Below are 27,365 nucleotides of genomic sequence, written 5' to 3' on the forward strand. Positions count from 1 at the left end.
GCCAAAAAGGTTGTGAACCACAAGTTTAATCTTTAAAGCTTTAGTGCGTAACTTTTTGATATTAATAAACGTTCGTTACATTCAAGCCATTGCCAAATGAGTTGAAAGCTAATTAAAACTATCAGCTCCACACAACCCTCTCATTTCATTTTATAAGCATATCATAGGTTTATTATGCAATATCTTAATCTGAAAAGTAACTACATCTGTCAGATAAATGTAGGAGAGTAAAAAGTACAATATTCCCATCTGAAGTGTGATGGAGTAGAAGTAGAAAGTAGCATAACATGGAAATACTCAGCCTCAAAATGTTCTTACTTACTTTCCACCACTGGTAGTGAGGGGAGTTCAACAACAAGGGAAAAGACCCAAATGCAGAAAATCCAGTTCAGTGATTTATTGAAAAAGTAAAAATACAAATGCTTACTGGCATGGGTAGCAAGCCCAAACAAAAGTAACTGAGAATCCACAGCAGGAAGGCAGGCAGAAACAGATTAGTGATTGGGGTTCAAGGTTCAGATTTACTGGTTCAGGTGGCTGCAATGCTCGGCCATGAAGCAACATGACAATCTGACAACTGACTGGGAAAAAAAGAGGCTCTGAGACATGTACTGACATGGTGACTGGGAAATGGGACACAGGTGTGCAGGAGGATGTGTGCGTCAGGTGACCAGCATGAGGAAAGTCCGAGGGCATCTAGTGGACAGGTGGAAATTGGCATTAATTGGCTTAATAGAGGGGAAGGCTTGGGGAACGGGGGGGGGGGGAAGTGGCTAGAAGTATGGACAGAGAAGCAGAATGTGCAAAAATAAACAACTGAGGAAGCTGTTGTTCACATTTCATTTTTTTGTGCACATAAAACAACGAGCGCGTTAACTTGTGTGCTGTTATTTTTGCTCATTTGGGAGCAGTGATGGAAAGTTACAATTTTAAGGTAGGCTACTTGTACTTTTTCCGTTTTCTGCAACTTTATACTTCTACTTCACTTCAAAGGGGAAACACTGTGATATTTACTCCTCTACATTTGTTGGATAACGTTAGTTCCTTTGAAGATTTAGACTAATGATACATTAAAGTGTACATTGATGCATCAATAATCATAATACAATAATATATTATTCTGAAATGGGCCATTCTGCATATTGGGTACAGTTTAATGCTTTGTAGTATCCCTACATTGAGGTATTACCGGTACTCGGTAGGTTGAGGTAGTACTGAATACTTCTTCCATCATCGCTTGGGAGCAGACAATAAAACCCTAGTCTAATGTTTACTGAAAAAAAAACTACCTGTCCATACTGGTGACTTTTTACATCTTAGAAAATGTATTATGAGTTATATGAAAAGCCTCAAGTAATCCACTAACACATCATAAAATGAGCTTTTTATTCTACATGAATAATAGCGTTTACCACTGAACAGATAAACGATGCAATTTGAATATTTACTGTACGGCAGTGCAGTTTCCTTACATGAACCACAGGGGGCAGTATGAACCTGGCTTTTGAGAGAAGATGAGACAACCTCAGCTCCAACGTAAAACATACTGCTGTCGCCTCAGAAATGACAAAAAAAAAACACAGCAGCTTCAGTGGAAACATGAAACAGCAAAAATAAAATCCAGTACACAAGACTTTAATAGACCAACAAAAACATGAAATATGATGTTCCAGGTTAAATTGGCAAAATATGTAAAATTCACAAAATATGGAAGATGTTGACACATTTAGAGTAGGCACATGAGTTCTTACAGTATACAGGCTGCTTGTATTGTTACTTACAGTAGATATTGTATACACTTTAAAAACATCCTTCTGTTTCATGAAATGTACATTTCTTTAGGCACAAATGTAAGTTTCTGATTTTATATATAATTCTGATATGCTTTGCCAACAATTAGACGATGCTGCTTGATGGGTGGCTTTTTGTTTTCTCAAACATTAGACCATATTTCCCATAATCCTTTTTTCTTTCTTTTTTATCAGTATTCTTTCTAAGGTACAACTTGTACAAGGTATTTTATTTAAGAAAAACGAATGTATGGTTATCTGTGAGAAGACGATATCAAACACGGATGCATTTTAAAAAACGCGTTATTTTGTTAAAGGAAAAAACTAAAATTTGTAGAAAACATGTATATACAGAACTCCTCAAAACAAGGTATAACAAACTTTTCATTATTAATACTGAAATTTGAACATTTCTATCAACATCCAGTCCTACCAATAACTGCAAATATATCATCTGGGATTAAAACTTTGCATTAAGAATATGTGTAAAATAATAAAGTTGTGTTTTAGCTTACTTACAGTGTACTTATATTTGATACTGCAAAACAATCAAGCAGATCTCCAGCAAAACACTGACGTCCATTGAACGACAAGCTCTTAAAAAGGAGTAGTTTATTTGCATTCTTGCTGACAGTTGGCTGAGTGGATCGATACCACTCTCATGTCTACATGCTGTTAATATACTGTAAAGCTGGAGCCAGCAGCCTGTTAGCTTAGCTTAGCATAAAGACTAGGAACAAAGGGAAACAGTTAGCCTGGTTCTGCCCAAAATTAACAATACATCTTTACATCTAAAGCTCACTAACTAGCATGTCATGTTTAGTTTGTTCTTTGTTTGATTTGTACAAAACAAAGTGTAAAAACTATTTGTGGTTTCACGGGGGCTTATGAGCGGGACTATTTCTTGACTGGACACAGTGACTTCCTGGAGTCTTTGGGAATCGTTTTTAGGCAATCAGCGTTCTTAGGTGTCCGAAATGACTCCCAATTTAATATACAGTGCTCTACATTTACCCACCGCCATTTTATTTAAGTGTCCGAACTCTAAGTGTGATTGGAGTGTATTATGTAGTCCTCTCAAAAGAACATGCCACGGTGGAACGAACAAAGTAGTGTCCATGGCATGTACATTCATTTCTGCAAACAATCCCACAATGCAATGTATCGCATTTCACAGAAAGTTACCGTTGAGCGACTATACTGGAGGTGGCAATCACGGATCGCTTTGCTGATTTGAATCGATTCGTTCAGTTCACTTCAAAGTTTGTTCACTTTTTGTTTATATTATATACATTTGTGAACTTAATGCCAGTTGTGAACATTCACTTTTATGGATCGCCATCATGTTTTTGCTTTTATATTTCCCTTTTGTGCAGAAAAGATGTTTCTATTTTTTTCCCTCCAAATGTGTTCCAACAGTTAGTCCGGAGCTTTCTTTTGGCACATATGAAAATCAATAAATTGCGTGTACAAAAAGTAGACGTTTTGAGTCCATATGTTTACTAACTTTGCTAGACTAATTCTAAAGGCATTGCTTTTTAATGAGGTAAAAATTAATCCATGTGATATCTCATGCAAATATAAATACAGTAGAAACCTGTGTGATTCCCAGTGGTCATGAGGTGTCTGCCAGGAGGGGTTAAAAAATGCAATTGTGATGCATTTGTGACAAATTAAAACATTACTGCATCCTTCTCTTTTTTTCCCCTCGAAGCAGAAATTAGCTCTTTGTTCATCAGCGTGGTCATTAGTGTGACAACTGAACACAGTGGCGTCTTTGCCAACCAATCTGTGAAACTGAGGTAAGACACTAGCAACCCTCTGGACTGCATCTGTAGTTGATATTGTTAGTGTTTTCTCTGGGAGGGAAGATGGGGGCCAATGTTCTTTTGAGCGACTTCAGAGTACAGAGTCAGAAGAGATCATGTACTGTGAGGAGACGGTGTGTGGGAGTGCTGGCTGGTGTTTGCCTCTGCTCTGCTCTCCTCAGAGTGTTTCTCCAGCACCTGCAGATCCTCCAGCATCTCCTCGATCAGAGGCGGCATGGAGCCCGGGATCTCCATCTTCAGAGTCACCACCCTCTCAGCTCCTGTGTACATGTTTTTCACAAAGCACACATTACTGCCAGTTTTTGTCACTATCAGATAATGTTTGGCGACAGGGTTACCACCCCCCCATAACAGATCTAAGTCTTATGTTGTGTTCACACCGACCATGTAAATTGGCTTTGTGTCGCGCTACTCGCGTGTGTTTGATCGCTCAAGTTTTATTTTAAAGGTGCAGTAAGCGATGCTGCGCGAAGATTGTTGATATTTCAACTCAGCTGCCGAACAAATACACCCCCCCCCCTTCAGAATCTCTGCCCCCCAGATTCATGGACACGCATGCCCATATCAACCACTCTTGTTAGCGTCTCTGATGACTAAGCGAAATATAGCAGAGTCAATATTAGCTCACGTTAGGTTGTGGATTAGTTGTGTCGCTACTGCTGTAAAGCCAGCCAGTTGGGAGTTAATTAATTAGCTAGTAAGTGGCAATTTTTGTCAGCCAGCCTTCCAAAAGAAAGCGGACAGCTGTAGGCTTGTACCGGTGTTGATGTTTTGTGCATTGTCAGACACATGCAGCCACTTTCCTGAAACCTGAAACCGCTTGTGAGACTGACACAAGTCCACAGCGGCCCGCGGCGTGTATTACCGAGCCTGTCTCCAGCGCCTCCACCTGCAGGTTGTAAGCTGTGTGTCTGCCTGGTATACTCTCGGACGGCCGATTTAACTCGCGATTTAACACACCGTGAGGAGATATTCACTGAATATGACAAAAAGTGTATTGGATTAACATTGCTTACTATACCTTTAATTTTTGCAGATACGAGAATGATGGGAATTTCCCGTTGTGCTGCTATCTTTGGCCGCCGCAAATTCACATCTAGTCGCGTCTTTGCATTGGCTTTGTGGGAAATGCGAAACGTGGGCGGTGTGAACACACTGTTATAAGTTATTATATCATTGATATCATTTGTGACAAATGAAGGACTTTATGGAGAATAATCTACTCGCAGGGCATTGCTTCCTGACCTTTGGCGCTGATGCTGCGCAGGTCAGTGATCTTCATGAGGGCTTTGGGGAACATGAGGGGCATGCTGGGCCGCCTTTTGCGGGAGTAAATCTTCAGCGCCTCCAGCAGCGGCTCCTGCAGCACCTCCACCTTAGACGGCTCTTCCAGGTCCTGTCGGTCTGTTCGTACAGCCAAAAAAAAAAAAAAGACCGATGTGAATGTTTAGCTTGTTAAAGGAATAGTTGATTGCTTTCATGTATCACTTTCTCCCCACCATAACCAAACTAAATACTAAATTTAGGCTGTATTTTCTTCTGACATTCAGTACCTCCAGAGACGAGGCAGATGGCGCTGAGGAGGCCGCTCTCCGTGTCGTCCATCTGCAGTGGCAGCAGCTGGCCGGCAAATGTGAAGACCTGATCTGTCAGCGGTCCGAATCCGGCATTGTGGATCTGGGTGCGGGTCAGGGTCAGCCCGTCGGAGAACGTCATGGTGTCCTTGTCAGGAGTGTAGCGAGTGCATATCCTCAGGATCTGGATGGAAGAAGAGGAAAAAAGATTTGATAAATGTGTATGTGTTTAACAGGGGAACAAGTATAGTTAGTAGTAGTATGACATTGTGGCACATGCCGTTATAATATGGGACAGAAGCAGCTGCAGACAGACAGATTTCTTTAAAAAGAATTACATCCTGTGTTGGCTCGAATCAAGCTGCACGTCATATTTGTACTCAAGTGTCTTCATGCATCTCTATATATTGCTCATTTTATTTTTCAGCATTTAAGGTAATTTAAATCAGTAAAAGAACAGCAGGTGAAGTTCAGCCTGCTATGCTCCACCCACCACACATCACACATTGTTGTTCTGATCTACACTGGCTTTGATAATTTGCTGCTGCTGTTTTCTAATCATGCAAACCTAAAACTTCCTCCATCTGTTTTCACATTAAAAGCCTGCTTGCGGTTTAGGTGGCCTTATAAGACAAGATCACAAAATCTGTCAAACTGAACCAGCAGAACTAATCAGACTTGTTTTTTCATATATTATTATTGACTTTAGATAAATAGATACATAGATATATAGTATGCACTTTAAACATATGCATGAATACAATGTGCAAAATGTATGTAATTGTGTAGTTATAACTTAAAAAAGATGTATCGCACTTTGCCAGAAGTTACATTGAATATAATTGTAAGCCCTAAGAGACCAGTCGGACCTCAGCAGACTGGGTGGCTGCGACAGAATGGGGATGAGTTCAAAAGGTACAGAGTTCAAACTAAATGTAGAATACCATAATAAAAAAACAATGACACCCGGCACGAGTTAAGTGCATCATAAATTACTTAAACAGAGAGCTAATGACATTCCCATCAGCCTCAGCTGTACTTAGTGTTTAGTGCTAATTAGCAAATGTTAGCATGCTAACATGATAAAGTAAGAAGCTGAACATGGTAAACATTATACTGTGAGGGATTGTGTTAAAAAAAAGGAGGATAACGTAATGCATTACATAACCTGTACACTACAGTACCCTTACTTCAGTAAAAAACAAAAACAAAGTAGCATGACTGTCTTGTTGGAAGAGGCTCCCTTTTTAGGTAAAGTTTCTGATTCTATCTTTTTAATTTAAATTAATCATATTTAAGGCTTTTCATATTTCACATTTAAACATGTATCTTTACTTTTTCATTACTGTGCACTGTCCCTGATGAATAGCATTAAATATAAATCAGCATTAAATATAAATCAGTCCCACTGGACCTTTTATTTCACTGTGTAACATGCTCTGGGTTTGCAGTGGTGCATGGTGCCTGGCAGGAAGTGACAAATATGAAGACCAAACAACTTGGCAAACAAAAGTCCCAGAACACCTCATCAGGGAAAAACAGAGCTTTTGATCGCACATGGCACTCCCTTGATGGTATCAGAGAGCGAGAGTAAATGATCAGGCCCTGGTGGTGATGATGGCAGACAGACTTGGCAGTGAACGAAAGAGGGCTGATCTCTTCCAGCCGACCTGTCAGTTTGTCTTTAGTATGAGTGTCAGCTGACGCCATGAGTCACGATCCACAGAAGGTTTGAATCGCAGTAGGAGCTGTGTATTTATGTACACGTGCGTTTAAGTGTAATTCAGGTCAATGAGTTCTTTGAGTTTGAGATGTCTGTTAAGTGTATCTTATTAGATTGTTAATTTGTGTCTGGTAACGACTGTGGGTAGGACTTGAAAAGCCCAGGCTTCTTCCTATCAGTTTTTGAACAGGTATAGTGTTAGGTTATGTTGAAATTTGTCGCATTTTTTCTTCTTCTTTTATTCATTATATATATATATATATATATATATATATATATATATATATATGAAAACAGCATAATTTGGTGGTTATTTTGGATATTTCTACTCACATCATGTCTTTTTAGTGTCTTTATATATATACTCGATTAATATATAATCGTGTATATATATAAAGATAATAAATAATAATAATTTATACTTTATTAATCCTGCAAGGGAAATTACAATGTTTTCACTCTGTTGTTATAAGACACATTATACACAGGCCTAAAATACACACACATGCTCAGTATCTGTACATGCACTAATGGAGAGATGTCGGAGTGAGTGGGCTGCAGCTGTCGATGGACAGGCACCCCGAGCAGGGTGGGGGTTTGGTGCCTTGCTCAAGAGCACCTTGGCAGTGCCCAGGAGGTGAACTGGCCTCTCTAGCTACCAGTCCACGTGCTGTGATGTCCCCACGTGCCTCAAAGCCACCACCATCGTCCCGGTCCTGAAGAAGTCGTCTCCCTCCTGCTACAATGACTACAGCCCAGTCGCACTCACTCCCATCCTCATGAAGTGCTTTGAGCGGCTAGTCATGCAGCACATCAAGTCTGTCCTCCCCACCGCCCTGGACCCTTTCCAGTTTGCGTATCGGTCTAACCGCTCGACCGATGACGCCATCTCCGCTGCCCTCCACTCAGCCCTCACCCACCTGGAGACTAAAGGCTCCTACGTCAGAATGCTGTTCAACGCTTCAGCTCAGCATTCAACACAATCATCCCCCAGCAAACTGGACCAGCTGGGGCTCAACACCTCCTTGTGCAACTGGCTGTTGGACTTCCTGACAGGGAGACCACAGGCAGTTTGATTCGGCAGCAACACCTCCAGCACCATCACACTGAACACAGGGGCCCCCCAAAGATGTGTGCTGAGCCCCCTCCTCTTCACTCTGCTGACTCATGACTGCACACCATCATTCAGCTCCAACCTCTTTATTAAGTTTGCGGACGACACAACTGTGGTGGGTTCCATCAACAACGGCGATGAGACAAACTACAGGAGTGAGGTGAGCAGGCTGGCACGTGGTGCAAGGTCAACAATCTCCACCTGAACGTGGAGAAGACGAAGGAGATTGTTGTAGACTTCAGGAGAGTGCCCACCCAGCATACTCCACTAACCATCAACGGTGCTGCAGTGGAGAGGGTGAGCAGCACCAAGTTCCTGGGTGTGCACATCTCTGAAGACCTGTCCTGGAGCCACAACACGGCATCACTGGCCAAAAAAGCCCAACAGCGCCTGTATTTTCTGCGGAAACTGAGAAGAGCAGGAGCCCCGTCCCCCATCATGCATACCTTCTACAGAGGCACCATTGAGAGCATCTTGACAAGCTGCATCACCGTGTGATCCTGCCGCAAGACTCTGCAGCGAATAGTGAGAGCAGCTGAGAAGATCATTGGTGTCTCTCTTCCCCCCCCTTTCGGACATCTATAACACCTGCCTCACCAGCAAAGCAACCAGGATTGCAGGTGACCCCACCCACCCATCTCACAGCCTCTTCAGGCTGCTGCCATCAGGGAGGAGACTGCGCAGTCTCCAGACCAAATCCAGCAGGCTCAATGATAGTTTTTTCCACCAGGCTGTCAGGAGACTCAACTCCCTTCCTGCTCTACCGTCACTCCCTCCCTCATCACTACCTCCTCTCCCCCGGGTCTTGTTAAATTGTTGATTGCTTATTTTATGTCTTGTTGATTGTTCATTTTATGTCATGTTAAATTGTTGATTGTTTTATGTCTTTTCTATTTATAGAAAACTTATTTTTTTTATTGCATTTTACACCGTGGGTCCAAGAGGACTGAAATTTCATTTGTGCCATATGTCATGCATGTATAGCACATCTGACAATAAAGCTGACTTGACTTGATACTGTATATATATATATATACGATTAATATATAATTGATTAGATATTAATCATTTGAAATAAAGATTTCATTAATTCATTCAAAATATTGCGTGGTTGCAGGTAAAATACAACTATTTACAGCTTACTAACTTATTTAAGTCATTATCACAAAGTTCCTACTACAAGTCTTGAAGTAAAAAGTAATTGCAGGAAACACAGAGCCGTACCAGGATGTCCAGGCAGGCAGTTTTGAGCAGAGTGATCTGGTCGGCGATGGTCAGGCCGGTGAAACCCGGCACTCGCTTGGCGAACTCTACCACCTTGATGATGCACTTGGTGGCGAGCTCGCTGAACTTGTCCCACAGCCCGAGGTCCAGCTGGATCCTGTGGTCTGAGCTGGAGTTCTGGATGGAGGAGAAAAGACGAAGAAGATGTTTGTAGTTAAAGAGATGTTTAGGTTCACGTCTCAGGAAAGATGCAGGATTCAGAAAGCCACATTAAAAGACACTAAAAACACATGGTGTGAGGAGAAATGTCCAAACTAACCACCAAAGCATGCTGTTTTCATTGTGTGTTTAAGGTACGCAGATATTTCAGTTCAATCTGCACTGATTAAATTACCACACAATGATAGTCTAAACAACAACAGCAGCAGCCATGATGTTTGCTTTCAATTCCTTTAGTAAATGGGGACAAACGCAATTTGAGTGTTAGGCGATTAAAAACGGAACACAAATGTCGGTACTCCTGTCTTCTTCTCCAAACTGGGGCGTACCGACCGTCGTCTTCTGGAAGTAATACACCGACTATGTATAAGTACCTCAATTCAACCCCACTTCAAAAGATCCAAACTATCCCTTTAAGATACCTTTTTGCTACAAATCACATTCAATAATCCTACATTTCCCATCAGGCTTTAAGCTCATGGGGAAAAGCTCAGCAACTCAACACTTGTTTTGCTTCTCTTTTGTACATTAATAACTCGCCTCACAAAGCAATGTTTAAAAAATAAGAGAAATGTGTCAAGTTTTGGGACAATTTAGCCACTTCCATGTATATGTCCTGTTGTATTTTATCTTCATGCGATCCTTTTAACTATCATCCATAAAATAATAAATCAAATGAACCTCTGGACTGAGAGGACCGCTTTGATCTTTTCTTCTTTGCAGATTATTTTCTCTCTGTAGAGGAATATTATTTCAACAGTCAGGTCTCAGGTCGTGACTCACTGTGGTGTATTTTCCCAGCTGGCAAAGAGAGGGGAAGGTCTCTCTGTGAGCCCTGCAGATCTTCTCCACTATCAGGCCGAGCTCTGCCGTCAGCTCGTACGTCTCCATGATGGTCATCTTCACCGCCTCCTTCTTCCCCTTCCTCTTGTTTCTGTCATTTCTCACTGCTGAGGAGAAGAATGACGCAGGTTATAAAGACCTTTAGGAAATAACTCAAAAGGGATTCAAACAGTTCAAACGATGGCACTTCATTTAAAAGTTAAAGTAAAAAAACATTTGGCATTTTGATGTTGTTCTTTCTTAAATTTAAAGGGTATGTGGTTGATGCTGAAGATACAAGATACTTATTTTTTGCCCACACAATTCAGAAAAGACAAAGACATTGTTGGAAGTGATAGAAAACACAAGAATCCTAATTAACAGTGACAGGGTCTGTAGATGCAAGGATCTTAATTGCATTTATGCAAAGAAATACATATATATATATATATATATATATATCCAAGGTGTGTGTATACATAAATGTCCTTAGTATTTGTTTGGACTTGTGACAGTTTTAAAGGACAGACAACTTAAATTGCTTAATTTGAACTTTGCTTCAACATTGCTTGACTTAAATTAAAGTCAACAGAACATAAACAACGCTGTGAGCTTTTTGAAAAAAAAAGGGGGGGGAACGTCTTGTACCAGTAGAACACCGCGTCTGTCTCCTAGCAACAGCAGCTCTCAGTCACGTCAGTCAACCCCTGCCAAGTCAAACAGCCACCCAGAGGCTTGAATCTTAGATAAAAGTGAATTGAATCGTAGATACCGTTTCCACAAACAAACGCTCCCCCCAAAAGATATATCCTCTTCTGAAAAATGGAAAAATATACCACAATAACTCCCGTATTATTATTACTTCCTTTCATAAAAACTGAGAATTCCAATGCCAGTTTAACTTTTAGATCCATGTTTTTCCCCATTTTTTTTTTTTACAGTGACACTTTTCTGTAAGTTATATTTTACATTTCTAAGGCTGCAACTAATGATTCTATTCACTGTTGCTTAATCTTTTGATTATTTTCTCGAATAACCAATTAGTTAATTGGTCTATAAAACGTCAGCAAATGGTGAAAAATGTCGATCAGTGTTTTCCAAAGTCCAAGATGACGTCCTCAAATGTCATGTTTAGAATTTAAAGAGATTCAGTTTAGTGTCATAGAGGAGTGAAGAAACTAGAAAATATTCACATTTAAGAAACTGGAATCAAGAGTTTTTACTTTTTTTTCATAAGAAATGACTCAAACCGATTATCAAAATAGTTGCCAATTAATTTAATAGTTGACAACTAATTGTTTAATCGATTCATCTTTGCAGCTCTAACCATTGGTGCACATCCTGCACAAAACCATACAGCCTGCTTTTCTTGTTCTGAAACGGTTATAGTTTAAGTGATTGTTTCATTGCAAAATTTCTATTCTTTATTTATGCTCTTGTCTGTTGCACTACTTGCTTTATTGTTTATTTCCTTTTAATGTTTATTGTATTCACCATACTGTACCAATTCCTTGTAAGTGAAGACGTCCATTGCAATAACTCGTATACTATCTATTTAATTGCTTTATACTGCTAAGTGTTGCCCCAAACTAAGCCTGTAAGACCAGACCAAAAGTATAAACAAGTATGTGGACATACAGTGGTGTGAAAAAGTGTTTGTCCCCTTCCTCATTTCCTGTTCCTTTGCATGTTTGTCACACTTAAGTGTTTCGGAACATCAAACCAATTTAAACAAAAGTCAAGGACAACACAAGTAAACACAAAATGCAATTTGTAAATGAAGGTGTTTATTATTAAAGGAGAAAAAAAATCCAAACCATCATGGCCCTGTGTGAAAAAGTGATTGCCCCCCTTGTTAAAACATACTATAACTGTGGTTGTCCACACCTGAGTTCAATTTCTCTAGCCACACCCAGGCCTGATTATTGCCACACCTGTTCACAATCAAGGCATCACTTAAATAGGAGCTGCTTGACACAGTAAGTTCCACCAGAAGATCCTTAAAAGCTACACATCATGCTGAGACCCAAAGAAATTCAGGAACAATTGAGAAAGAAAGTAATTGAGATCTATCAGTCTGGAAAGGGTTATAAAGCCATTTCCAAAGCTTTGGGAATCCAGCGAACCACAGTGAGAGCCATTATCCACAAATGGCGAAGACATGGAACAGTGGTGAACCTTCCCAGGAGTGGCCGGCCGCCCAAAATTACCCCAAGAGCGCAGCGACGACTCATCCAAGAGGTCACAAAAGACCCCACAACAACGTCCAAAGAACTGCAGGCCTCACTTGCCTCAGTTAAGGTCAGCGTTCATGCCTCCACCATCAGGAAAAGACTGGGCAAAAATGGCCTGCATGGCAGAGTTCCAAGGAGAAAACCACTGCTGAGCAAAAAGAACATCAAAGCTTGTCTCAATTTCTCCAGAACACATCTTGATGATCCCCAAGACTTTTGGGACAACATTCTGTGGACCGATGAGACAAAAGTGGAACTCTTTGGAAGGTGTGTGTCCAAGTATATCTGGCGTAGAAGGAACACTGCATTTCATAAAAAGAACATTATACCAACTGTAAAATATGGTGGTGGTAGTGTGATGGTCTGGGGCTGTTTTGCTGCTTCAGGACCTGGAAGACTTGCCGTGATAAAAGGAACTATGAATTCTGCTGTCTACCAAGAGATCCTGAAGGAGAATGTCCGACCATCTGTTCGTGTACTCAAGCTGAAACGAACTTGGGTTCTGCAGCAGGACAATGATCCTAAACACACCAGCAAGTCCACCACCGAATGGCTGAAGAAAAACTAAATGAAGACTTTGGAGTGGCCTAGCCAAAGTCTGACCTGAATCCTATTGAGATGTTGTGGTATGACCTTTAAAAAGGCTGTTCATGCTCGAAAACCCTCTAATGTAACTGAATTAGGACAATTCTGCAAAGATGAGTGGGCCAAAATTCCTCCAGGACGCTGTAAAAGCCTCATTGCACGTTATCGCAAACGCTTGGTTGCAGTTGTTGCTGCTAAGGGTGGCCCAACCAGTTATTAGGTTTAGGGGGAAATCACTTTTTCACACAGGGCCATGATGGTTTGGATTTTTTTTCACCTTTAATAATTAACACCTTCATTTACAAATTGCATTTTGTGTTTACTTGTGTTGTCCTTGACTATTGTTTAAATTGGTTTGATGTTCCGAAACACTTAAGTGTGACAAACATGCAAAGGAACAGGAAATGAGGAAGGGTGCAAACACTTTTTCACACCACTGTATTTTTAGACATTTTTTTTATTACTGAGGTTTAGAGACCAGTCACTCAGAGGAATGCCTCCATTCCAATACAATGGAGGTGAATGGAATTTCAATGGTGGTTCAAATGTTTTAGTGGAACTCTTTCTCTGGTGGAAAATAGTTTTCAATAAAATCAGTCGGCAGTAGACTGTGTGGATTAACTGTTAATCCAGGGAGCATGTGAAGCCGGCTGGCGCAGCCTAAGCAGGTTAGTCTTTCATAAACACTTCGTAACCACTTCAACACGTTTCAGGGCAACCCACTGACTCGGCTCAGGCAGCTACACACATGTCAGAGGAGCTACTCACCCCCCCCACCCCCCGCCCTACATTCTGTCATCATTGTGTAAAGACTCCAAGTGAGATCATATTACACACTGAAGCGGCCAGCCAGCAGTTACATAGCATCCACCTGTCTGCTACATGTGATGTATTTATGTAATGTGTGTGTGTGTGTGTGTGTGTGTGTGTGTGTGTGTGTGTGTGTGTGTGTCTGAGTGTGAGCAAGCAACAATGAGAACATGAGGATGGGTGGATCTTTCACTGCTGCCCTATTGCTGCCCTCCTTCACATAACACACACTCTTGTTTTCTGGGTCGTAGGGTTGCACGATATTGACAAAATGTGATATTGCGATATTGATGTTGAATATTGTAATATCGATATTCATTTTGATATTTTTAAACATACTGTATGTAAAATTACAAAAGTTATGGGAAAACACATCAAAAAAGATTCATAACAAATACAACACAAGGTTTATTTCAACTGACTGTCATATTGGACTGGTCCAACCTGAATAAATAAATGTCTACTGAACAGGACATGTTTACTGGTTGGACAGTATAAAATAAATAAAGAGAACAGGACACTTTTCTTTCTCTTCTCTGATTCGTTCTGTTTTGTTGTCTCTATCTATTTCTTCACTTACACTGTCACTCTGTCGAAATATGCACAAACGCGGTACGCTCTATAGGGTTTGTCACGTAGTGGACCCGTGCGCTGACGTGTACTAACATGTGCAAGTAGCACGCTAACTGGCCAATTAAATGATCATTATAGCGTTTCAAGCTCTAAATCGAACACAACTAAGCCACACAGCCAACGGACGGGACGCAGCGCTCCACAAAATAAACAAAATATTGCATACTTATTAGGGGTGGGAATCTCTTGGCACTACAGGATGGATACCCGAACCGAGCCCGTCGGGACCCGTTGGGACCCGGCGATACCCGACGGGCCGGGCCGGGCCGGGCTCGGACAGATATTTAGAAATGATGTTCGGGTTCGGGTCGGGCTCGTCACATCAGCGCGATAAGGCATTGAACATTTTAAATTTAAAAAAGCTTATTATGTAGGTGCGTGCCTGTGTTAACGTGCGCTTGTTTTTCCGTATGCGCTGATGCGCTCATCTGTTGACATTTCCGAATGCCTTCCTACAATCGTACATGTGTCATTAGTATGAGAAAAAAATGAGATTTTAACTGTGTCGGGCTCGGACATAAATATCTTAATGCCTGTCGGGCTCGGGCGGGGCTTGGACAGAAAAATGCGGCCCGCTCCACACTCTACACCTCACGATTCAATTCCTAGGCCATCGATTCTAAACTGATTATCGATGCAAAAAAATTTTGATGTACATTTCCATGCGTGATTTTTAAAAAATATACATATAAATCTGAGTTTGCTAATCACTTCCTAGACAAAGCTTAGATTTTGACATATACAGTATTTGTCACACACAAGTTTTAATGAAATGTTTTGTCTACTGAGGTTTTTGTTTTGTAGTCATTCCATGCTTTTTTAAATAAAAATCAACACATTTAAAAAAATAAAATAAAATCGAGCATCGAATCGTTCTAGAGAGAATCGCGATGCATCTAAGAATTGATTATTTTTCCCACCCCTAATACTTATTGTATATCAAATGTATGCAAAATATTGCATACATTCAATATAATATTGTGCAACATGATATTGCGATAACGATATTGAGTCGATATTAGGGCTGGGACGGTATGGATTTTTTCTTACCGCGGTTGAAAAGCAAGAAATTCCTGCGGTAGAGCGGTATACCGCCATCCCCTTACAAGAGTAGCGTAAGATAGAGCGAGAATGGCAGGGTGCCTTAAGTGAGTGACGTCAGTGCACGTGTGGTCGCGGAGGAGAGCGAGCAGTAACGCAGAGTAGCGTATGAGTGCCGCTGTGAGGAAAAAGAGATAGCAAAGTTGATGTAAAGTGAGTTAAAAGTGAACAATAAAACAGCAAGCTAGAGCTTCTCAAGACACGGTGGCTTTATCTATTGTCAATACTGCCGGTAAAGTGAATGGCGTTAACCCCGAAAAAACATTGGCTTAAACCTTACAACATATGTTGCAGCCCGAGTGCAGCCCGTCTAACGTGCATGCAGGCTGACATTCAACCGTGCCGTTTTATCGAGATAAAGCTATAAACAGAAGGAAACTCCGTCAGCTGCTAGTAGAGCTGAAGATCTCTGCCTGTCGGGTTCGGTCTTAACCTTCTATCATTTTACACGGGCTCGGGCTTACGCTCCGTGTTGCGCGGTAAATGAGCGGTCAGGTGATGCGTTTCGATTAGAGTGCAAATGGATGCTGAGGAGGTGAAACAGAGGCTGGCCTCTGGAGGACTTACTTCATTTCTTTGTTCCAACTTCCAAGTGGCCTTTAGCCTATGTTAGTCATGAATAAATGTATAAATTACTCATTCTTGACGAAAGACAAAAGAGCTGTGTGCGTGCAGCGCAGTCTCTTTTTTCTTTCTCTCCCCTTTCCGCCGAGTGGTGCGTGTGCCCGCTTGCTGTGTGAAGCGCGTGTCCGCGCTATTCTCCGACATGTACTCTAATCACTGCTGATAGACGGCCTTTTGTACAGTCTGGCTGTAAACGGGTTCGGGCTTTTAAAAAGCTGTCAATCAAAATGTTATTTTGACGATTTCGAAAACGAATTCTGTCGGGCTCGGTCCTTTTCGGGCCGAATGTTTAAGGCCCGATTACAGCTCTTGCTGCTAGGCTAATGTGCAATGGTAAACACTGCAGCTGTAACGTTAATGTGTCTACCTCAGCTGAGAACGGAGAAATGTGACATTTCTCCGATGCAAGACATTACACAGGTAGGCTACTCTCGCATATCCTAATTAGAGATGTTCCGATACCGAAACTAGTATTGGTATCGGCTCCGATACTGCCTAAAATGCTGGTATCGGTATCGGGAAGTACTGGAGTTAATGCACCGATCCGATACCACGTAATAAAGCCCTAAAGAAAATCTACGTTAAGTAGTTTATTTATGTTATTTTTCCGTTATAACGGACTGTCAAACTGGAGAATAAAAGAAGAAGTTCTGTGGCATTCATTGTGTTTGTTCATGTTTCACAAAGAGTTTAACCTGAACCAGACCGACAACAAAGATAGAAATAATATCACATCCATACAGAGATAGTAGTATACAGTTGTTAAAACATAATAAAATATATGACACACTGGTATCAGATCGGTACTCGGTATCGGCCGATACGCAAGTTCAGGTATCGGAATCGGTATCGGGAAGCAAAAAATGGTATCGGACCATCTCTAATCCTAATAGTCAACACGAATGGAATGTTATTATGTGTCATGGAACATTGCACTCCCCAACTCGTAAAAGGTCAGATTTGCTCCATCTTTTGATGATAAGTTTTGTTTAGAAAACCTTGAATCCATGTAAGACACAATGTCATCAGACACAATCCATGTCATTAGAATCATTGAATCCATGTAATTAGAATCAATGAATCCATGTCATTAGACACAACGTGGCCAATGTTTTTTTTGCGGTGACGACGGTGACGAGCTCAGACCCGCGGTATTGCCCTAGTCAATATATCATGCAACCCTACTAGTTCAAGTTCACGGAGAATTTCTCAATAAATTCTGCTGCCACCCCCAATATATAGCAGGGATGACATGCTCAAAGAATTTTAAAATTATATTTCAATGACTCAAGAGCACCTTGTCTTTCCAGAAACTGAATAAAACACTTTTCATGAAGAAATCTGTAAAATACTTTAGTGCTGTTAAGTTAGTTTTTCATGTGAAAAGCGAAAGCTAGTTAGCCCAGCTTGCTAATGTTAGCCCAGCTTGCTAACGTTAGGCCAGCTTGCTAACGTTAGCCCACCTTGCTAACGTTAGCCCACCTTGCTAACATTAGCACTGATTCCTACTGGATGTTAATTTTTCGTTTCTTTTAGCTGTCCCTCTTTCGTGGCGAGATTTTTTCGGATGACTACTTTTGCGTTACCTCGCAATATGTTTTGCTTTCCCACGCAATATTTTGCGTTCCCTCGCAAAACCTTTTCTTTTTCCATTCCTTCTGAGCCATGTGTCTATTTCCACTCATCTGCCCATCAGCCGCTCATCATTGCATTTTACTTTGAGCTGGGAATTATGCTGATATACTGCTCAATGGGCACATTCGTATCTCATATAGGGTATAATCAATAGCCTATTTCTTAAATGTATATAAAAGAGAAGGTGCGATGTCAGAGGTTCGCATGATGTGGCGATGAACAAACACTTAATTATCAGAGAATCTGCAGCTCCTTAGTAGTGTTACAAAGAGAGAACGTTAGTTCAGGGACAAAAACGTGAAAATCCAGCCTGCCTGCACTGTGGTTACAATCAACTATGGCTACAACCCTTCCAGTCGCCTATGTGTTCATTTTCTACCTGTAATAGTCTATATTCCTGCAGGCTATACTGTGTAGGACAAATCCATTTAATTACATCAGATTTACATCAACAATTACATCACGGTCTGCATATGGGCTGTAAGGGACGTGTGAAGTAGCGATACCCGATATGGCATTACATTCTTATAATAACAGCCTGCTGTCTAATTAAGCTATATGTCCAGGTTGGTAAAAGTGTCTAAGTCTACAATTTGGTAGCATGGCGTCTACTGTAACACATTTGGGATCTAATAGGATTGTATTTGATTTCAAATTAGATAAAATTGTGTCTTATAATAATTTACAAGTATTAGGCTATTTGGTTTTAAATGTATAGTGTCTAATAGAGGCATATTATGCAGTTTCTAATGTAGGTGGTGTCTAAATAGGTTATATCTGTACGTGTTTGTTTACTGTCTGATAAAGAACATATTTATTTGTCTAATTTGATACAACCATAGAAATAAAATAGACACAAGCTGAGTTAGCAAAACATGAGCGGAGCCTCTATAAAGCTCCGAGGGGAGCTGCAGATTCTCTGATAATTTGATCAGTAGGCTATTGGTTCATCGCCACGTGCGACACACACACTTTATCTAATCATTCATTTAAGAAATAGTTATTGATTATAGGACAGATATGAATGTGTCCCTTGAGCAGTAGGCTGTATCAGCATTCCCAGCTCAAAGTGAAATTCAACGAGCTGATCCATATTGTGGAGTTGAGCTGGGCAGCTGAGTGGAAATAGACCCATTACTTGGGAATGGAAGAAGAAAAGTTTTGCGAGGGAACGCAAAATATTGCGAGAGAACGCAAAACATATTGCGAGGTAACGCAATAGTAGTCCCCTGATAAAATATTGCCGTGACCCTTCCCGGGCTCCGTATTCGTGGGTCCACACAAGGGCGTGAGTTTGGTTTCAGAAGTTGGGCAGAAACATTGAAGTTGAAGGTCTTCAAAAAGAAAAATGTGAAATTCTCTATGATAATTGCCAAATTATTAAAGCACCATTCTTACTCAAAATCCCATTTAGTTTGATTTATTTCCATCTTTACTAACTTTACATTGTCATTTACTGCTATTATTTTAACTGAGGACAACTCACTGCTGCTCATTAAGCTTATTGCTGTGAGTGCACATGGTAATAATTAAAGATTTCAACATTTTTATCAACTCAGAATTTCTGTAATCTGGATTTTGGCAACTGGACAATCAGAGTTGACACTGTTTAAAGAGTGTTTAGTGAGTAAATCAAACAAACTGGGGTTGGTGGAGGGATTACACCCTTAAGTGGATATCTCAAAATTTAGTTGAACAAACCAACAGTTAAAGGAAGTTACAATGTTAGGATTGATTAAAATGAGTGTGCATCTGTTATTATCTTTGCTTTTAGGACACATTAAAGCTATGTATTCAGACCATCACTATAGTGGTTTCTATAGTCTTAAATAGAGATGTTCCAATACTGCCTAAAACGCTGGTATCGGTATCGGGAAGTACTGGAGTTTATGCACCGATCCGATACGACGTAATAAAGCTCTAAAGAAAAAATACGTTAAAGTAGTTTATTTATGTTCTTTTTCCGTTATAACTGACTGTCAAACTGGATAATAAAAGAACGTTCTGTGGCATTCATGTTTCACAAAGAGTTTAACCTGAGCCAGACCGATAACAAAGATATAAATAATATCACATCCATACAGGGATAGTAGTATACAGTTCTTAAAACATAATAAAATATATGACACACTGGTATCGGATCGGTACTCGGTATCGGCCGATACGCAAGTTCAGGTATCGGAATCGGTATCGGGAAGTAAAAAATTATATCGGACCATCTCTAGTCTTAAATATGCATTTCTTGGACTTTGGTTTTACTGCTTAATTCACATTTGTGATACTGTCCTTTTAGTTACCTCTTATATCTTCCTCTCTCTGATCAATGGCATTTATAATCCACTGTCCACCACCTACTATCTACCCTGTCCTTGAAGGTGTTATCATGTCCTTTCAATTTAGCATTAAGCATTCAGCATGAAGAGGATGTCTTAAGAGGCCTCCTGCTGAGTCAGAGTGGATCAAACACTTACACTCCTTAGACATTCCTGCTGCAAAGCACCTCTGGAGCCGACAGTACTGACAGCGGTTCCTCGTGATCTTGTTGATGATGCAGTTTCTGTCTCGGTGGCAGGTGTACACCATGTTTTTCTGCACGCTGCGGCGGAAGAAGCCCTGCGAAGGCAACAGGAGAGTAAAGAGAAGACATTAAATGTGTGAAAATAGTCTGGCTTAACTTTAAGACCCAACCTGGAATCGTTTTAACAATGTGAACAGGTACATATATCGTTATACTTGGAGTGTTTATAGTGATATTGGGCTTATGTTTCTCCAAATACAGCAGTCAATACCTGACTAATCTCCCATTGCCAGACCTATCTCCACAGTGCTGTATCAGCGCTGGAGTATGGTCTGGCTACACTGCTTATCTATTCTGGGACGCTCTGGCTCGTTTGTATTTCTTTAAATCAATCACAACCGCCATAGCCCCGGATCCAGCAACAGTACCCTTGCAAAATAAATAGTGGAGATAACTGAAGTGGAGGGAATTTAGGCTTTATACCCCAGCAATGTAGATCCATTGAGCCAGACTAATAACTAACTACTGTGACTGAGAACACAAAAAGACATTGTGCATAAATGTATGAGGCATTAAGATATTTACTTCATTCATGGTCTGGGGATTTCCAACGTAATTAGGGTACCTCATGTGGGAACCATGAATGTCTCTAGAAAATGTTGGGCCAATCTATCAAGTAAATTTTGAGATATTGACTTATACTGTGGTTGAAAAATCAGGATTATAGTATACGGTGAAATATAGGCCTTTTTTTATTTAAATGTTGCAAAAATTACAGATGTAAAGAAACCTTAAGCAGACTTGTATTGTTAGTCTGTGTAAAAAAAATCTATCAATCAAATTGGGAATAATAGCAGGGTCCAATAATTAGGTCTGCACGATATGACCTAAATTCAAAATCACGATTAATTGCACATTTTACCTCGATTACGATAAATGAAAGATAATTTCATTTTTTTGCGATTCCTTTTTTTTTCGTCCTCATAGTTCTTTGGCAAGGTTTGTTCTGTAAATAGGCTCAAATATTGAAGGCGAGATATTTTTTCTAATTCCAGAGTGCTTATTTTTGTGATTTTAAAATAATTGAAGGAAACACACAAAGCGGGAACTATTATGGCTATTTATTGAACATGTATACAATTGAAATAAAGGCACACATTGCTTGACAGGAAAATGTCTTGTGAAAAAGGTCACATTTTAGTTTTATAAAAACTTATCGAAATTATCGTCATGGGAAAAATAAGTCGATAACAGCTTCAGAATTTCGATGTCGATGAATTTTCAATTAATCGTCCAGCCCTACCAATAATGTGTTTTCACAATTAAACTACTGTTATGTGTAGGCCCACTATACTTTTGAATTAGGCATCAGGCTTTTAAATAGCTTGATTTTCAGCAGAAACTCAATTTGATTCTATAACAAATGTCCCAAACGTAAAACTGCAGGGTAGAAACAACACAAATCTGGAATTACACAAATCAGATTATTTAAAAGAGTGTGTCTAGAAGGAAGTCACAGTTACTGTAATATTGACTGGACAACAAGTTGCTCACACACGTTTATTTATCTTATGTATATTAAGTTCAGGCCCTGTAGTGATGTTGGTGTTTTCTCCAAGCAAATATAGCAGTCATTAACTGACTAATGTGATTTACAAATGTACTTGTGAGCTTTGGAGCTGGTGTCAATTAAAATATTAATCCCAAAATGAGACATCTTCCTTCTTTAGAGCATGCCACATATTTACAAAATGAGAATACAGTTTTTTGCACTTTTTTTTTTAGAGCATTTGGAGAGATGTTGTGAAGTCGGACAACAGGGCTGACATGTTACCTTGCAGCCCTCGCAGGCGCTGACGCCATAGTGGTACCCCGAGGACTTGTCTTGACACACAAAACAGGGTTTGTAAGTGCGAGGAGGCGGCGGTGGGGAGGCGGGGCTGGCGAACAGGTCGTCTGAGCTGGAGCTGGAGCTCTGGCTTCCAACGGCTGCAAACACACATATGACACGTACAACACTCATAAACAAGCACAACAGGGAGACTGTAACACACTGTAACTCATAGGTCAAAAACTTTTTGCTTATCAAAGAAATCTGATTCTGCAGATGACAGCGGCATGAAAGTATATCTTTGGGTTTTGAACATTTGTGCTATTTCTATGTCTTTTTGGGCTGTGGGGAATTTTAACATGCATTTTTCACAATTCTTTTTGACATTTCATCAATGGATTATTATGGGGCTGTTACTTTTTGATCAAAATTTGAACTTTCGTTTGAACATGGGTGTAACTGTAATGACCCGTTCAAATGCAAAATGTACAATCTAATTGTGCAACAGATCATTTAAAGAAGTTTGCCTTGTGATCCAGAAGAGGGTGCTCTTAAAATTCTTGAAGTATTGCATGCCCTGTCACTATAGTCACACCCTCCAGAAAAACGTGATTATGCGATCGCATAATTCAATGTATAATCAGCCACAGTCGGCATATTTATGCGGGGGCCGCATTTTTTCAAATACGCCGCACTTTCGCCGCACAAATTGCCGCACAAATTGCCGCACAAATTGCCGCACAAATTGCCGCACAAATTGCCGATTACTGTGCAAAATATGCGGGGTTTGCATGATTTCATAATCCCCGCATTTTCGTTGCAAAAAAGTCACATATATCTTAGCATAAAGTTGAAAAATGTTGCGTTTACTTCACACAAGAGCAGCCATTTCCCCCTGTTGCCATGGGAACGTTATGAAGTGATGTAATTACGCGACGTGAACATCATCAAAAAGCTGCAAACCCCGCGATGAAGCCATGATGTTTTTGCAAGTTCCCGCAATGTCATCGCATAAAATTGCATAAATATCCCGCATATTCCATCGCATTTTTTAAGAAAACGTGCCGCATAATCAAGGATTTTTGCCCGCAACAATCACAAAAAAACACCGCATTTTTCTGGAAGGACTGTATAGTATACTCTACACTATAGTATTGGGTACTATAGTGTATTGGAAACCCGATATGTTCAGGTCCCTGACATTGGTCTCTGACCAATGGGATATCCTGACCCTAACCATTCGAGGCCTAATGCCTCTTCACCTATCGGTAAACTAAGCTAATAAATGAAAATGGAAAATACTAGTGAGCTAATGGGACAATCACAACACTGAAGCATCTGAGAAGCAGTGCATGGAAATATTTTCGGTTCTACACTGTAGATTGCAAAATTACAAACTAACGAAAATAAGGCCGTTTGGCGAAAGCATATATCTGCAACTAAGAAACCCAAACTATCGAGTGAAACCCAAACTGTCTCATGAATAAGGAGAGTAGGTGCTCTGTCCAGAGAAAACTGGACTCTTCACCAGTCCTAAACCATCAGTCATTTTATTTTTTTGGAAATGTATTTAATGTAGAATTTACCTCTCCATAATATACACAGCTGCACATATTGTAGCAAAGCCTTTTCTCTATATTTCCAGTTGATTGTATCATTTCACAACAGTCTACAGTTCGACTTTAAAACCACTTTCGAGAGGAGAATTGCTCCATTCTGTGGGGCTCGCTCAGCCTCCCCGCCGGCTCTCTGATCGCCTCCACCGAAAACAGAGAAAGACATTTTTGAAAATGGGGACAAAAACGAGAAAAATTGCCCATCTACGTCCCCTCAAACCCGTGGCCTCTGATTGAACCTGGAATCAGCGAGTCAATCGAGGACACCCCCATCCGCCCGAGCGCTCCTCCAACAGAAAACAATGCAGGAGCATGCCACAAGCCCAGCTGACTGATGAGAGGGAGGGAGAAGAAACAGAAAGTGTGTGTAGTGGGGCGGTGTAAGTGATTTGGTCGGGGGGGAAGGGAGAAAGAGGTTGCCCCCATCCCAATTTAAGTGGCGTTATGTGATGTACGAGACAATGCATTGTGTGAGTCAAATAGCTGCCTGAAAGATGAGGAGATAAGTTTAAAAGGCAACTTCAGTGAAAAAAAGTTGTGTATAAGCTTATTTGTAGATGCTACATGCTGCTTAATGTTATTTTGGTTGTACTGATATTAATAAAGAGGGTACTGTTTTGATAAACCACTTCAAGCTAAATTAAACATCCATAAATCAATTAAATAGAATATTCCCTGTTGCAGCCCTAGCAACTAATAAACTTATTTTCTCAATTATTTGTATATGCCTATTCGTTTATTCCATAAAATGTCAAAAAATAGCTCATAATAATGTCCTAGAGCCCAAAGTCTTTATCATCTTTAAATTGCTTGTTTCGTCCAACCAACAAACCAAAGCCCACAGAATTTTGATTTGTTGTCATATATGACAGCCTTCTTTTCTTATTGTTAAAACAGTTATATTGTACATATTTGTTTATTTATGTTATTGTTTCTTTTACATGTATTGTTTATTTCCTTTTAATATATTTATGTTTATGTATGCACCATCAACCAAGGCAAATTACTTCTAAGTGTTACTTACTTGGCAATAAATCCTTTTTTGATTCTGCTAATGTCACATAATAATACATCAGTCACAGGGGCCATCTTTCTGCAGAACAAGTACATTCTGTACTTTTACTTTTGAATTTAATTTTAAATTCAGGACTTTTTTTTTTTTTAAACATTTGTTGTCCTTGTGCTTCTTCCACCACTGACAACAGTCTGACTTTCCTCTGACCTCCTGAGCCAATGACCGTCCGGTGAACCCGCCGTCCCAAACACAGACCACCACACTGCCATGAACTGCTCTGTGCTTTAAAACAGTACCCTGTTTACTGCTGCTCTCCATGCTCTCTTTTCTGTTTAAAAGAAAACTCCTGCGAGTAGAAACTCATCACAGTAAAAAGTTTAAGAGTGTTTTCCCTTTACTTTAACCTCCCCTATTACATATATAAGCAGTGTACAAAACAAGTATTAAATGGGGATATTATAACACTATAATGTAGTTGTACACAGCTATAAGGACATTTGTAAGTGTTTATTAATGTACAGTACATGTCAACTTCTGCATGAAGTTCAACAACAAAACACACACAACACATGTCTGTACACATACTGTACACAACTTCTGACAATGGCGACCTACTGCAAAAGCCCTTGGCCAACATCCCACATTACCTGTTTTAATGGGATGGGCCACATATCTTCATTATCCATCTACCTATCAGTGCACCCTAATGTTTTGAAATGTTATTCCAATGAGACAGTTGTTCTTATACATGCATTTCTATATGCAACCAACAGGCCTAAAATGAACCAGTTCATATTTTATGATCCATAATGTTAACCTGTTTATATTTTTTGATCCATACCTGAACCTGTTTAGATTTTTTTGTCATTGTGTATATTTAGTATTTGGACTGATTGATTTACTTATTATTTTATATTGTCACTCTATAAATGTACGGTCTTACTACTTTGTAGTGCAACTGCTGCACAACAATTTCCCTCTGGATAAATAAAGTGTTATCTTGTTTTAGCACACCTGACCAGGTAAAGTCCAAACTACAGTCAGATATGGGATTTCACTTGAAAATGCATTAGTATGCATGGCTAAAAATGGTTGACCTCTTGGTGACTAAACTCACCTGATATGTTTGTTTAGCCAATATATTAAAGTATTTTTGAGAGTCTAATGGAGGGTGTTAAGCACAGATTGTAAAAAAAAAGTGGTAAACCACAAATTGAAAATAAACCACTTCTGATTATAGGGCCACATCAATAAAATAACTTCATATAACGTGATTGATAATTAGTTGATATTTCCCCATAAAACCACAGGTTCACCAAAACATCACTGCTTCAAATTTGAACCTAAACATATAGTTTCCACCTACATTGCGAGCACCGGTGCTGCTGCCAGTCCGCCTCGATCAGCTCGGGGAAGAAGGCTGCCAGATCCTGGTCCTGCTCCTGCAGCGTGCATGCCGGGCTGGATGTAGAAGTGTACAAGTCCATGAGTTCACCGGGACCGAAAGCTTGAAATTCAACATAGTCAAACATTTTCTGGTTTCCGTCTTAGCGAAGTCGGTGTGTCGATGTTAATCCTTCTCAGCAGGGTTTTTTCTCTCGGTTTTGAGTTTAATGCGAACGGTGTTTCAACTGTAAAACATGTCTGTGTTGCGTTCAAAGGGGCGTGAGCGCTCAGGAACGGACCTATATTTCCCACAGACGGTTTGCATTTTGCAGCAGAGAGACGATAACCGCTAAAGACATCCACATTTGGAGGCTGTTTTGCATAACAAAGTTAGTCCCAGGACTTCTTCCTCTTATCTCTTCTTTATTGACAAATGTCTCAACTCAACCTGCTTCATACTAGTTATGTCAGAGCGAGCGATGGTGTTACCTAATGTATGCGAGTGAACTCCCCGTGAACCTCCTCCGCTGCTGACCTCCGCATGACCCAGCCGCTGTCTGACATCACCAGCAGCGGTTGGAAACAAGTACTGAAGTCCTTTACTCAAACGCGGTAGACTAAAGTTAAAGTAGCCCACCTCATTTTAAAGTTTAACTTGAAAAAAGTATTAAAATATATGCAGCAGAACCAGAGTTATATTTTTTAAAACATGGCGCCTACGCTTACCACAATGCAACTGTCAACAGTTGAAAAAAAACGGCTGGAGATTCGGTGGTGTTATGCATAGACAGTATATAAGAATGGACCAACAGATCCCGTTGCTCTGGACGGAGACCAGTAAAGGATATTAGAAGCACTTTTCCGGTGAGCGCCGCTGAGAGAGACGATGTAGATATGATGTGAGCAACCTGTCTGAAAGTTGTAAGTCTTCTGGCACCTGTGCCAAGAGAAATCTCAATCATTCTCAATCTTACAGAGACGGAGAGCGTAGGTATATGTAAGGAGATAACATGGACACAGGCTAATTATTGCTAACTAAAATTCTAGTTAACATTAGTAATTAAACTTAAACAGCTAATGTA

At 40.2% G+C, this 27,365-nt stretch overlaps 1 protein-coding gene across 1 annotated transcript; it reads right to left on the reverse strand.

Annotated features, from left to right (window-relative positions):
- Positions 1-1,653: 1,653 nt before the first annotated feature.
- LOC144519209 (retinoic acid receptor beta-like) lies at positions 1,654-26,642 on the reverse strand. Its single transcript, XM_078252193.1, has 8 exons — positions 26,264-26,642; positions 22,270-22,424; positions 20,389-20,530; positions 10,257-10,423; positions 9,255-9,431; positions 5,173-5,377; positions 4,865-5,023; positions 1,654-3,879 (listed from the first exon to the last, which is right to left on the reverse strand). Exons 1-8 carry the CDS (start codon positions 26,427-26,429, stop codon positions 3,713-3,715), a joined length of 1,338 nt encoding a protein of 445 aa, XP_078108319.1. The 5' UTR covers positions 26,430-26,642; the 3' UTR covers positions 1,654-3,712.
- Positions 26,643-27,365: the final 723 nt, after the last annotated feature.

The sequence above is a fragment of the Sander vitreus genome, chromosome 6 (genome assembly GCF_031162955.1).
Source record: "Sander vitreus isolate 19-12246 chromosome 6, sanVit1, whole genome shotgun sequence".
In the NCBI taxonomy this organism is placed as follows: domain Eukaryota; kingdom Metazoa; phylum Chordata; class Actinopteri; order Perciformes; family Percidae; genus Sander; species Sander vitreus.